At 35.3% G+C, this 14156-nt stretch overlaps 1 protein-coding gene across 1 annotated transcript; it reads right to left on the bottom strand.

The window, feature by feature from the left end:
* Positions 1–4005: 4005 nt before the first annotated feature.
* On the bottom strand, positions 4006–13445 carry LOC113704288 (indole-3-acetaldehyde oxidase). Its single transcript, XM_027226094.2, has 10 exons — positions 12956–13445; positions 9919–11607; positions 9082–9341; positions 8760–8969; positions 8400–8618; positions 6383–7348; positions 5562–5657; positions 5241–5339; positions 4896–5085; positions 4006–4411 (listed from the first exon to the last, which is right to left on the bottom strand). Exons 1-10 carry the CDS (start codon positions 13149–13151, stop codon positions 4200–4202), a joined length of 4137 nt encoding a protein of 1378 aa, XP_027081895.2. The 5' UTR covers positions 13152–13445; the 3' UTR covers positions 4006–4199.
* Between the last annotated feature and the right edge of the window lie 711 nt (positions 13446–14156).

The raw sequence follows: 14156 nt of genomic DNA, 5'->3' as shown, positions 1-14156 counted from the left end.
CCTCCCACCAAATTGCTTGTCCCTCATGGACAGTTCGGTTGGTCTCAGCAAGCCTCCTTAGGAGCTGGTATCCAGTGCCCGCAAGGGTCCGAGTCCCATGGTTATCGTGTTCAAGGAAAAAAAAAAAAAAAAAAAAAGAGGCAAGTGTTGGTTTGGTTTACCACCATAAAAAAAAATATATTCTCCTTACACCTAGGCAACTCTACCAAATTATAGACAACTTAGATAATATATTTAAGTGGCGACTGCTATAAAACGTTGACACTTTGCCTAGTAGTTAGAATTTAAAATTAAAAGCAGCCATGCTTGACTGAGGAGAGCAGTTGAAAGTGATGCATGGAGAAAATAACTGTTAAAATTTTTTTTAATAATGAATGATGACTTGTATTTACAAAATTACATTAATTGATATACCTAATAAAGGAATGAGACAAAAGAAAGGCAAAATTTAAAATTTTTTTTATTCAAAATCACAAGAATCATAGCAAATATCATGTTAAAAGAGATGACTAGTCCATTTTGTTGAATCTTGTGATCATTAGTGTAGTTTTGTTACTTATTTATATTATCCAATTTATTAAATGTGAATTTTTTGAGTGGTGAAATGTGTGTATTAATTATTTTTAACTTATATATATATTTTACTAATGCAACTTATATACATGTATGAGGGACATTTATGAAATAAAAGTTTCATCTCTCTTCATAAATTATTTTTTTAATATTATTTTTTCTAATTGGACTAATTTGTTATCAAAATCTTAATCTCAAAGGAGGTTTATGGAATTTTGCAAACTTCAAAGGTGGCTAGTGATATTGTTAGAAACCTCAAGGGAGGTTTCTAAAATTATCCCTTGATCTTACCATCATACTACAGGTAAAGAAGACAACGTATTATTTAAGTAGTTGCAATACATGGGCCGTTATTTTTTGAAATTTTTGTAAGAAAATATCATGTAACAATTTAATATATATGAAGTAAAAAACATAATTTAAAAATATGTTTATGAAAAATGTAAAAATTTTCATTAGAAAACTACAATCCAAAATTTTTCTTTCTCCTCAGCCAAGCTCTTTTACCAATTAATATGTACAATACTATTTCATGCAATAGATTATCTTTTCTTTTGCGAGCATTTTTTTCAACAAATTTTTTGGGCGAAATTACTACAATTCGACGCACTATTTTATGATACATAAACAATGTAAGAAAATATTTGTGCACGTGTAATGGGAAAAAAAAGCCATTTTGTATAAAAGTTTACAGGAGAGTGCATAAAATAGGTGAATTTATTTATTTTTTTATTTCTTAGGTGCAATTGTCTAAGTGAAAATTTATTAATACTCATTGATTATGGATTTAAAAAGTCAAGAAAATTACCATCCATGAAGTCTAGGTTATGAAATCACTAAGTAAAAACAAAGTCCTGAAGTCCCTTTGAGTGTGGAAATTTTATTTAAAATCTTAATTTTGATGAAAAGTAATAATAAAAACATCTCCAATTAATAAGAACAGCCTTGGGTATCGCTAGTTATTCTGTGAATTCTTATTCATCTTTTCATCAGTAGATTATCTTTTATTTTTATATTTTATGACAATCATTTGGATCCCTGGTCTACCTCGAAACTTTTTATTTGCTGTTTTAATTGCTGCAGGATCCTCTTCAAAGTCACTTTTATGGGAGAAGTGATGGGTTTATTGGAACCGAAAAAGAAAGTGAATGTGAGAGATTTCGGATTCGAGGTAGACCTCCCACTCACATTGTACGACTTTACGACATTGTTTTGAAAAAAGTAAAGTCACCTTTACGACTTTGTTTTACAATCGACAATAATTTCCTTTCATGTGACTTCGAAAACTTCCGTTTAATTAGTACCATGATTTGCACAAAGAAAATTATATATTATTCAACTTACATTATAAATATAATTTTTAATTATTTTTATTTTATATATATCACGTCACAAAAGCGATACAATATTATTTTAAATAATTTGTTTTAAAATAATCTCCTATCCAAACCAACCCGACCACTCTCTCTATGAAATTTAGACAAGACATTGGCAATCTAAAAGTTGATTGGCAGAAGTATGGGTTTTGAAAACGTAAAAGGACACACGGGTCATCCCACCATTTGTCAAGGTGCAAGTGCTGAGCCTGAGTCTAACCAGGTCGCATGTGCATCGCAATCTTAGGAAGCGAGTCTCGTTTAGCCCGTTGACAAATGACTGAATGAGTGTTTTGGGTGTCTATTTAAAATTTTATTATAAAAATTATTAAAAAATTTTTGAAATGTATAATTTAAAAATTTTTAAAAAGTTAGATAAATTTTTAAAAAATTTGTAACAGATAAATTTGGCCAAAAACTTACTTGCCAAACACGGCCTTCCTTCGTTATTTTGTCAAGATGCTTTGTCACTGCATTCTACAATATCTCTTTTGTTTATTATTCATGAACAATTCAGTATTCCCTACTTATGAATTGTGGATAACTTGATTCCTTATTTTGAATTTTAAAAGTTTCATTTTCCATGCATATATTGCTATTTTCTAGAATTTTTATAGAAAAATGTACTATAATAATTTGATATATATATAAAGTAAAAAGTGATTAAAAAATATGTTTATGAAAACATAAAATTTTTTAAGAAAAAATGACAATCCAAAAAAGGCTTAAATTTCCTCAGAAGGAGAAAAAGCATGTTAATATTATTTTGCTAAACCACCAAAAGTGTCCTGCTTTCATATTACAAATTCCAATACTTATTTCCCAAAACGTCTTGTACTTTTCTTTTCTTTTTTCTGTTTAATATCTATATATCCAAACAAAATCAATGAATATCAAATGCATGTTAACAGAAAAGCCTTGGTGTTAATAGTGGACTATTTAAGCAAATATGCCACACAAGGTTTAGAAAGTCTTGCATATATACTAAGCTTGTTAGGCACATTAAAAAAAAACTAGGGGGTAGACACAATACCTCCTACACATAGGAATCGAAAAATTAACCTCTTCATCCTCCTTTTGTAGATTATTATCTTTCCAGAAGATTAAAAGCCATGGAATATTACTATTAAAGAGAGAACAATTAATTTTTTGGTTGACCTCTTGCAGTATATATATATATATATATATTTGGTTGTTTTGTCTACTGTTAATAATGGCTTGTCTTCAATTATACAACTATCTTTTGTAGCTGTTACCATGAATTATATTCATTGATGTCGATTATTATTAACATGTAGTAAATGTATCTAATTATTGGAGAGGAACTTAGTTTTGGCCCTAGAAGTTAAAGATACTGAGTTTAAATGTTCATTTTTTCATTTTACTTCTTAAATCCCACCTCTCTTCTCTTAAAACAAATAAGTTAAAAACAGGCAATTTCGGCATCCGAAAAACTAAAACCAAATCTTACTTAATTAACTGAGACTCACTGTACTTACAAATAGGTAATAAAATAAGATAGATTTAAACTAAATGACAATTTTAAACAATTTTTTTTTGGATCAAAAGTAACGGTTGATGTTTAATAATTAATTAGAAATCTTATACTTTTGCTTGACAGGAATCCCTTTCTTGGCATACAACACTCTTGGTCATATGTGAAACTTTTGAAATTGAAGTTGTTAAAAATTTAAAACAACTCTTTACTGATAAATCACTTCTACCCCAAAAAAAAAAAATCTGACCTTACACATTTTGATGAATAGTTCAACTGCAATGTTGTCATTATCGAAGATGTAATCACCCCTCATTCATATAACTGATCCATATGACTATCGAATAAAACTGGTTTTTTGCTACTTACAAATGATTTTTTTTTTAAAAAAAGAAAAAGAAAAAAACTTGACAACCATTGTCATAACTTTGATTAAATCCTGCAATTTTGTTTGACAAACGCCTCTTTCTTGGCACAAAAAACTCCCAATGTATAAGAAGTAGAAAAAGGTTGGCACTATATATAAAATCCGGTAATGAAATTGATCAGGCACAAGCAAGATACCATTTTAATTTTGTTTCATGATTGAAAATTTTAAGTGATTGGGGATTATTATGTTGCCTTCAAGGAGATTAACAACGTGTACATTTCTGCAGAAAACCAGAAACAACTATTGCTACATAAACTAGCTGATTCTTCACTATCTTTTACAGACATAAACACAGTTTACTGCCTTTTCCAAATGCCAATGTAGATCAGTGAAGCAAGCTTTCCAAGTACCTCTCCACATTGTCCAAGCCACAGAGGCTTTTCACAACAGGCATAATAGCTGGGACATCCAACTGGAATGCTGAATCAGGTCCATCAACTCCACTCCAGGTATTTAGCTGTTTCCTGGCTTCTTTAATTGCTGCCTTTGTTGCACAATGTACTGAGACAGCCAGAAGCAATGGTGGTTCTCCGGAGGCTACACAATGGTTCAAATCCCAGTAAGGAACCAATATATGCATATCTTGCTTTGCATGCATAATTTTTCAAGTCTACCGGGGATTCTGTAAGCAATAACTCTGTGGTCAAGCACAATGCTGAATTTTCCTGCCAGAGGTTCTCTTCCATTTGAACTAATTTAGATCATACTATTCATTATACTAACTTCATCAGTAAGTCTTCAATTCCATTCTTAGCAAATTCTTTGATTCATTTTAGTCTATTTTGTCATAACAGCTAGCCAGACAGGGATTACAGGTGGAGTTTACTCTCAACATCTTTAGAGTCAACATACTAGGATTCAAACAGATTCAGCCAGCATGCACCACCCTAAAACAGCAAAGGCCATCCTGTTTGTAGAAAAGTTAATTGTATTTCTTATGACATATTGGGGAAACATGCCTTTAGACGAAAGAACGCGCTGTTTATGATGAAAGAACACCAGCAAAGACCAGAAAATACACCTTTAGACGAAAGAACGCGCTGTTTATGATGCCCGCTATTTAGCATTTCAACGTTCAGCTGCATTGGTATGGTGTCTATTGTTGGGATTTTGTATGTCCATGTGCTATCTGTAATTGTTAAACCGTCTGCATTGGTGAGGAACTCCTCGAGCATAAAGAATCCAATTCCTTGAACAAAGGATCCTTCTATCTGTAAGAACAAAATTGCAGTACACAATGATATCACTATCTATAAGCTCACCTTGCATCATAGATTTACAGCTACTTTGAATTTGCTATAAAGTTAAACATAGATATGGATACTTTCTGTAGAATTTGAGAAGTATGATGGAACAAATCACTAACCTGTCCCAAATCCACTGCAGGGTTCATGCTCTGTCCAGAATCATAGATAATATCGGATTGCAAAATTTTAGTTTCTCCTGTCAGTATATTCACCTCTACCTGCAATAAAAACGGCTTCATCATTTCATACCCTTATTTTGAGAATGAGACCACATAAGATGCCTATTTCATGAATTTGCCAATGTCGTAGTATGTCACTCAATCAAAACAATGCATCACTGAAATTCCCATCACTTAAGCAGTTCAATGGAAAGATTATAAGGTAACATCACACTTCCTCTCATGGTCTCATAGAGATAAGGCGGAAAGGAGCAAATTTACCTCACTAACTGCAGTGCCATAGTTCAAATAACGCATGAAATCGGATTGGGGAACAAAGTAAGAACTCGCAGCCATGTTCACAGATTGAGAATGTGCCTACAATCAAATGAAACCCCATACAAGAAATGTAAGGAAGAAGTTACACCCATTTATGAAACAATAGTGCATCCAATTATTGTAGCAGGTTGAATAAAAAAGCTAAAAAAGTTGTTTTTCTATCCCTTTTTATTTTTAATTTCAAAGAATGGGCAGGTTGGAAAAGAAGAGGCCAGAAAGGGAATGAGGACAGAAAGAAAATACCTTCATTCTATGGCAAGTAACAAAGACCATTAAGACACTGGATTATATTCAATTGTCTGACGGGGAAGATTAAATTATCTTTGAACGTATTTAACGACCTTTAAACATAAGGAAATACAGCATATCAATACAGATTTTTTGAGTAAACTATGATTTATCTGCAATATGAAGTATTAATCTTTGACAAGCAAACACTCAAACCTGTCTTGGTGTCTCAAACGGCACATAATTTCAGAAAGTAGACCAAATTTTTTTGGCTGATAACTTGACAAATAAAGAACTTATTATTAAATCCCAAAATGGAAAATTTTTGTTAGAAGAACTTGATTGGTAGGATTGAACTAGTTATTGCGGTAAACACAAGGCAAAACATATATCTTCAAATAAAGAAGATCAAAATGGCAAACGGATATTGGGAAAGACAGCAAACTTGACTAACAAAGAAGCTTTGATCAGCTGCACATCTCAAGTTATAAAATGGTTAGGCCTGGAAAAACATGTGACAGAGTGAGGAAAGATACCTGGAGAATCAGGACATCCCAGTTAACAGGACCCATTTGCTCCTGCAACTTACTTTTAAGAAGAGTTAGTCTTTCAACTAAGATGTTGCAGCATAATCTGACAGCTTCACAGCTCGATTCTGATGTCGTGCTGCCAGCAGTCAGACCCCCCTGTACTAAACTTAAAGTGTCTGACTGTATAACCCGTACCTTTTCCACTAGGTTTTCAGTCCCATTACATCCAATTGAACTGAGAGCATACGCAGTTATCTGTCTTACCTTAGTCCAGAGCCCCTGGCCTAATTCTATTCCTCCTACTTCTACAACAATAGTTCCATCCCAAAGTATGCTAACTTTGCCAGGGGTTGTTCTTACCACCACTTCATAAACAATTGGGACCCGTGAAATGCCTCTTTTTCTCCATCTGTTGACCTGATTAAACTGCTCTATCATTTCTTTCCTTTGGACAAAGCATGAAGATACACCCAATTTATTCCACATGTCAGTCAACGTATACTCTACTTCTTCACCTGCAGCCTTCCCATAGAACACATCAAGGCTTTCAAATGTGTGAAGGTTTATGTTTCTGACAGAATCTACCTCCATCAAAAGCACAGATGCAATTTCTTCTATTATAGCTTCGGCAATATAAGATCCTTGAACCTCTCCAGGACCTCTCATTGCAGATTTGCTAGAATGGTTTGTCTTGCAAACTTTTACATCAAATGACAAAGCACCCCAATTATACTTTTTAAGGGTACTAATTATGGTTAACGGCATGGTGGGACTAAAATCTGCAGAGAGTCCAGCATTAATTAGTATGTCAAGGTGCAAGGCTGTGACCTTTCCATTTGATTTGAATCCGACATCATAAGTGATTTTCATGGGATGTCTTCCTCCAATCATTATCATGTCAGTTTTCCGATTGAGATATGTCCTGACAGGGCGGCGTAATTTATGTGCTGCAAGTGCACATGCTGTAGCAACCTGAAAGATACAGTTGTAAGCTTTTGTACTAAAACTAGTCAGACTAGGAAGATACAAGATACCAGGATTCCAACAAGAAGTCCCACAAACAATCATGAAATACTGATATTTAAGCGTTTATATGGTGTACGCGTGCTTCTATGCAGCACAGATTTGCCCACACATAAACTCACATAGAGAGAGAGAGAGAGAGAGAGAGAGAGAGAGAGAGAGAGAGGGAGGGATGTACTTAATCAGACAGATAAGAAATAAACAGGATGTAGCTTCAAGCTCTCCTCAAATCTGATAAGTTAGCACTGCATTTCCACTTCTCTTGCTTCATCATCGACCAAACATAAGTGCACATGCACAGACAGAGGGGGAGAGAGAGAAAGAGAGAGAGAATGAGGCAAAATTATTAGGATATGATTGTATTTCAGGATGGGAGTTCGTTCTCCAAAGTAAACTAAGCAACTGACTGACTGTCAACAACAACAACAAAAAAGAGGGGGAAAAAAAAGAAAAGAAAGAGGCCATTATGCTCCTCTTGTAAATGTTAGTTCCAAATTCACAATCAAACAACATTTGGATAGATGAATATACTCAGTGCACTACAGTCTTGACATGGATACCTTATGAAAGTTGAACTAATTTAGTCTCCGAATAAATTATACGAAGATTGTTAGACGTCAGTTTGCAGCAGCAGATAGAGGAACCTCTGTCATGTTGTTGATGACGGAGAGAAAACTTAATTGTGGAAAAGCAACAATCAGAACAAATGGTTGTGAATTCAAATTAAAATAAATTTCTCAATCCCTTCACATGATTAGCTATAACTACAGTCAACCTTTTCTGTGTTCTTAACCATGTGCATTTAAGGATAGGATCAATGCATGCAGAAGCTCCCTTTAGAAAGAATCATATTTGCTGTCCCTGAATACCCATTACGTAACACAGACCAGACAAGACCGCTTTGAAATGGCAGAAGAATGACTGAAAATTAAGGCATTCAGTCTTCACATAGTACGAAAACATTGACAGAAACCTTTATCTGTATGTTAATAATACTCACAGGAATTGCTCTCATTGCCTTGCCCCCAAATCCTCCACCTACCCTTCTTGTAATTACACGGACATTATGCTCAGGAATGCCAAGACATTTTGCAATTGTCCTGTGAGCATACTCTGGGCACTGAGTTGAAGTGTGAACTACTATGCAATTGTCTTCGTCCGGAACTGCAAGTGCAGTTTGTGTCTCCATATAAAAATGATATTGTGACCGAAGTTTAATCTGTATATCACATCAGCAGATAAACTTGGAAATAAGCATGGTTTTCTCAGCATCTAAACATGGAATGGTATTCCTGAGAATATGAAGAGCAAATTCAGGAAATTGTGGCAGAACAAATGTAATGAGAGAGACTACTAATACCTCAGCAGACAGAATTGTATAATCGGCTTCAGCCATTCCTTTGGAGAAATCACCAACCTGTTTTGGATACAAAAAAGCAGGGACCTCAAAAAAACTTGACCTCTCAACAGCTTCTTCAACAGTTAAAATTGGTGGATCCAAATTTTCGGTGTCATACTTGACGAGAGCTGAGTTCGCCGCAAGATCGGCAGATTTTTGTTTTTCTGCTACCTATTAATGTTTATACCAATTACAGACATAAAAGGAAATGATGAGACTTATTGGCATTTTATGTGAGCAGTATCTGCAATTAACAGAGAGGATTATGAAAGCATAGAATTACCACTAATGCAATTGGCTCTCCAGCACACCTGGTAAGGTCATCAGCAAATAAAGGTTCAAAACCGAGCATTGTCACAGATCCTACATTTTCTCCTCTTTCTGGAATATCTTTATAAGATATGAGAGCAGCAACTCCACTAAGTTGATTGTTTGATATCAAGTCCACACCTTTTACCCTTGCTAAAGGTTTTGTACTATATATAAATGATCCGTGCAGACAGTTTGGAGGCGATGGAATGTCATCAACATATTGAGCTTCTCCTGCAAATCAATGTCCATAAATTCAAGCGTGCAGACTGATGATGATCATTATGGAAAAAGGGAAAGTTAAGAACAAGAATATAAGGTCCGAGAGAATAAAACTGATAGATTGAAGGTTAAGAACCAATTTAGAAACAACTTGGCCTGACACCAACATATCATCAGCACAAAGGTCTTTAAAACTCAAGAAACAGCAAGAAAGTAGCCAAAGTTCAGATTTCATGAGAACACAGTACACATACTTCTAAATGGATTACAATTAGCTATCCAAAGAAGGGTCTTGTTTCAAAGGCTTTTGAAATGAAATTTTGGTCTGAGCATCAAATAACGAGATTGGAAGCCATAGATATATGCTGTGCATGGAAGAAAGGACATGTTAAGGGTTTAAGGCATTCATTTACCACGTCCACTAACTCTGCTATCATGAAGACATATACTGAAAGTGAATTTCATTGAAATCTTTGTAAACGAAAATAATACATTTCCAGCACATTGGTACTCTAAAAATCCGATGATCACTAAACTAGATAATTATAAGATAGACTAAGTGCCCCAGAAAATTAATTGAAAACCAAACCTGAAGCTTGGATGGTAGCACCAGACTTTAACATTGGTTCTCCAACTGGATAGTACTCTCTACTCGAGGTCACCTCCTGCTTTGCAGATGACAAAGATGTTGAATTTGTCAATTGACCAATAGAACTACCATTACAGATTCTGGATGAATCCTCTTGCAAACTGCCAGTAAATCCATCAGATAAACCACCAGAAATAGCAGCACCAACATTGATGAATGGGGAAAGAAACTGAAATAGGAAAGTAGCAGCCAAGCTGGTCCTGTAAGCAGCATGGGAAGTGCCAAAGTCAGGTACTACAGCAACTTTAACTAATTTTACTGCTTCATACAGAGCATTAACACTTAGTATCTTTCCAAAAAGGTAATCTTCAACCTTATTTGCTCTTATTGCATGTTTAGTACCATAAGCACCAAAAGCCAATTGGATATTGTTTATTAGAACTCCTTTTACATGAGGAGACACAACAGCCAGGAACGCAGCATTCAAATAAGGCAAAGCATTTCCCAGGGGTCTTGGTGCAGCACGATAGGTCTCAAACACCAAATTGGAATCAGATGCAATGCTGGTAGCATTCCCTTTTGGCTCCATAAATGGAATCTGCACACTGAACAGCAAACTTCTAGAGTCCATAGGTGGTCTTGCCAAGAACTCTTCCAATGTAAGACGTTCATGCTTGTAACCAGTTGTTATACTAACAATAGAACCCACAGCAAGAAGCACAGTGGCTATGTCTGAAGGAAAATTTTTCCTTTGTGCCATAACCAAATTTCCACCAATACTAGCAGAGTTTCTAATGAACCCTGAAGCAATTTTCTCCATATGGTCAGCAATTTTTTTGAAGACCTGCTTACCATCAGAGGAAGAATTAACCTGACCTTCCTCCTTCAAAAATTCAATAACTTTGGAGATTGTCACAGCAGCACCAATTTCAATTCCCTGGTGATTTTTTCTTATCATTGAAAGCTCAGGTACGTGCCTCAGGTCAATGTATCTGTTGTAGTTACCTAATTCCTTATAGTAACCCATCCCAGTGTTACCCACTACTATCCGCATGTCATCCCCAGTTGCATTAGAGTTCAACAAGCTTTCAAGCTCCTCAAGAGTAGTGGGACTGTACCAAGAATTGTTTTGAAAATGCAAGCTCTTTGCTGACTTTGACCTACCTCTCAAAAATTCTGGATAGTTATTGAACCTAACATCCGGAGTATATGAAGGCAATCTCCTTAATTTAACTTCCTTTGGCTCTCCTTTTCTCCAAAAAGAATTGATTCCCAAATCCTCCAAATCAACATCAGCAGCAAAACTTTTGCAGGCGTCAGCAATGGGTCGATATCCAGTGCAGCGACAGAGATTTCCAGCTATAGACTTTTCAGCTTCAGAAACAGTCAGCTTTGAAAATCCTGGAGGAGGTTCTGGCCTGTTTGTTTTATCAGCTTTTGCGAGTGCTGAAAAAAATGACATGCACATTCCAGGAGTGCAATATCCACATTGGGAAGCATGGAATCCAGCAAACCTTTCATGAATTGGATGGAAACCATCTTTACTATTTCCAAGTCCTTCACTTGTGGTGATTGAGCAGCCGTCTACACTGCAAACAAGTGTTAGACACGAACTCACAGAAAAATCTTCAACTCGATCAAGCACAGGGTTGTATTTAGACAGCACAACAACACAAGCACCACAGCCACCTGTGCCATTAAAAGAATGCAAATGCTATTAGTTGGATGAACAACTTTAGTAAGTGATTCACGCACTCACCATAAGCTAGTTCCAACAAATAGCTCACTCAAGCAACTAAAAGATCAGAAAAATTCTGTTGAATGCTCCTGATCATGAGGAAGTGACTGTAATCATTTACCTGCTGGCAAGTTCGTCAACAAACAGGAGAAGCAATATTTTCAAGATATTTCAAAAGTAAATACTTTGCTGTAAAGCTGATACTGAGTCAAAAAAAACTTGCAATAAAGTCAGTCGCAACATGGAAAGGCACAATTCCATTAGAGTATTTTCAGATTAAAATGCAGTAGAAAGAAGCACAAATGTCTGCTATACTGAAGCTCAAACAAAAAAGCTCTAGTTTAAAAGTGAAAACTTACACTGAATTGTCCGACGTTAGAAAACTATGTCACTGAACCTCAATTTACAAGAGAATTATTTTTCTTCAGAAATGGGGCACCAAAAAATAATGTAAGTTTACAACGGAGATCTGTTTTACCAAACTGTGCCCTGAAAACTAGAAATGGAGAGTTTAGAAAAAGAAAAAGTAAAAGCAGCTTCTAGTCCAACAAATTTCAAGATTCAATATCATGTGAAACTTCAATACGTCAAAAGTTAACTCTCTCAAATTTCAAATCTAGATTAGGAAAAGCATGAAAGGTTTTTTAAAATGTATATATAGGGGAAAATCATGACTTGTTTTATTCTTTGTTGGGAGGCAAAAAGCACAACATACCGTTAGAGAGGACTTGAGTGAAGGGGAATGACTCTAATCTATTGGACTTAACAGTTAGAGACTGAATGGCTGAAATCCCATCTTTTAAACATTGGAGCAATTTTTTGTGGCAAAACATATCTCTACATAATCTGGACGTTCATAAGTACTTATTTATAAGATCGTATACTTCTGAACAAGAACTGATTGCTTTAACTGTAAGCCTACAACAACATCCCTTCCTCCCCTCCCCTCCCCACCTTCCCTGCTGACCAAAAATAAATATTAAAGAAAAACATAAATCTAGCAATCCCAAGGAAGAAACTCGGGGATAATTTGAAAGAACAAGAAAACAAAGCAAGGTGGTCATTAGTCAAGCTTCAAAAGAAGTTCAACTGATCCCCCTTTTGAGTGATGCGCTCATGTCCCAATATGCAATTGGATAAACAGATACAAAGACACCAATCCATCTTAAAATAGTTCAACAATTCTCAGCAGTGCACATACAAGGACAAAAATGGAATTCAAAAGTTCATGAAAGATGCAAAAACAGAAAAATACATCCCTCCAAAAACATATAATATCCAGACAGTTCAGCGAGAAACCTTCACCACAGCCAAGCTTGGGACTTTTAAAACGAGTATGAGAGCGCAAGAACTGAAGCAAAGTAGTTGAATGGTCAGTAATTGCCACCTCAAACTTCTCTCCATTCACTGCAAACACAAGGCCTCTATTGCCAGCTTCTGTAGGTGGGATTTTTGTATTATTTACCTCCATTTGCGTTAGCTGAGCTGATTCCATTGGGAATAGAAGCTCAATGACTGACTCAGATGATTGTATATGGGAGTAATCTCAGAAAGCAGGCATGCGCAGGGCTCTGCTTCTAGGCATGCTAGCTCAAGTGGATACGACACTTTGTTTGGTCGCAGGTGGAACCAAATTTCCTAAATATATGCACATTTCTGCAGCATGATGAGGATTAGTCCCATTTAGCTTGATGTCAGCGATTGCGTTTATCTTAACTAATCACATCCACAGTTGAAAAATGAACTGGGGTACCGTACACTATGTTTGAACGTGGATCAACAAATGCAAGATTGAAATTCTATTTGTCAGTCGAAACTTGAGGACAGTATATGATTTTCCCAAGTAAGGCGCTCAGGCTCGGTCAGCGCAGCCACTGTTTGTCTACAATGGAATAATTTCAGAAACTTCCCCTGAGGTTTCTGTCAATTGCAGCCACCTCTGCTAATGTTTGAATCATTACACTTACCTCCGCTAACTCTATGAAAAGACCATGATAGCTTTCACAAACTTTACAAATTTTAAGTGCAAATGAGTTTAAAAGAGAAAATTGATAATTCTTTTCAGTTATAATTGTTCATCCTAAAACTCTAACGTCATCTAATCTAGTATATTGTACTTCATTCCCAATTTTTCTAACTAGAATTATTAATCAATTTACAAAAAGTCGACTAACCAATTAAGGAGGCATTTGTTAAAATAAGTATCTTCAAAAATTACTTAACCAAAAAGTATGTTGAAAGTACCAAAAAGGAATGCTTTCAAAACCTGACTTAAATTTTCCTGCAAAAAACTAACTTCAAATTTTCACCTAATGGATAATAGTGATAATTGAATTTTTAGCATTTAATTTGTTTTACATATAAGAGAGGGGTAATATTGGATATTCATTGGATCTTTTTGCTTACATCATCAATGGTTACCAAGCAATACTTTCTAGCGGAGGTTTCTACAATTTTTCAAATTTCAAGGGAGGCATCTGTAATTATTATAAACATCAAT

The sequence above is a fragment of the Coffea arabica genome, chromosome 1c, assembly GCF_036785885.1.
Source record: "Coffea arabica cultivar ET-39 chromosome 1c, Coffea Arabica ET-39 HiFi, whole genome shotgun sequence".
In the NCBI taxonomy this organism is placed as follows: Eukaryota; Viridiplantae; Streptophyta; class Magnoliopsida; order Gentianales; family Rubiaceae; genus Coffea; species Coffea arabica.
Note: the sequence above shows the minus strand (reverse complement) of the source record. Positions and strands in the feature narration are given on the sequence as shown.

Bases quoted from the DNA above. Each gene is read 5' to 3' on its own strand.
- LOC113704288 (XM_027226094.2), bottom strand. From the start codon at position 13,151: ATGGAATCAGCTCAGCTAACGCAAATGGAGGTAAATAATACAAAAATC. The intron at 8,619-8,759 runs GTATTAGTAGTC...TGTGATATACAG, and splicing joins ATACAATTCTGTCTGCTGAG to ATTAAACTTCGGTCACAATA. The intron at 7,349-8,399 runs GTGAGTATTATT...TGTATCTTTCAG, and splicing joins AGGCAATGAGAGCAATTCCT to GTTGCTACAGCATGTGCACT.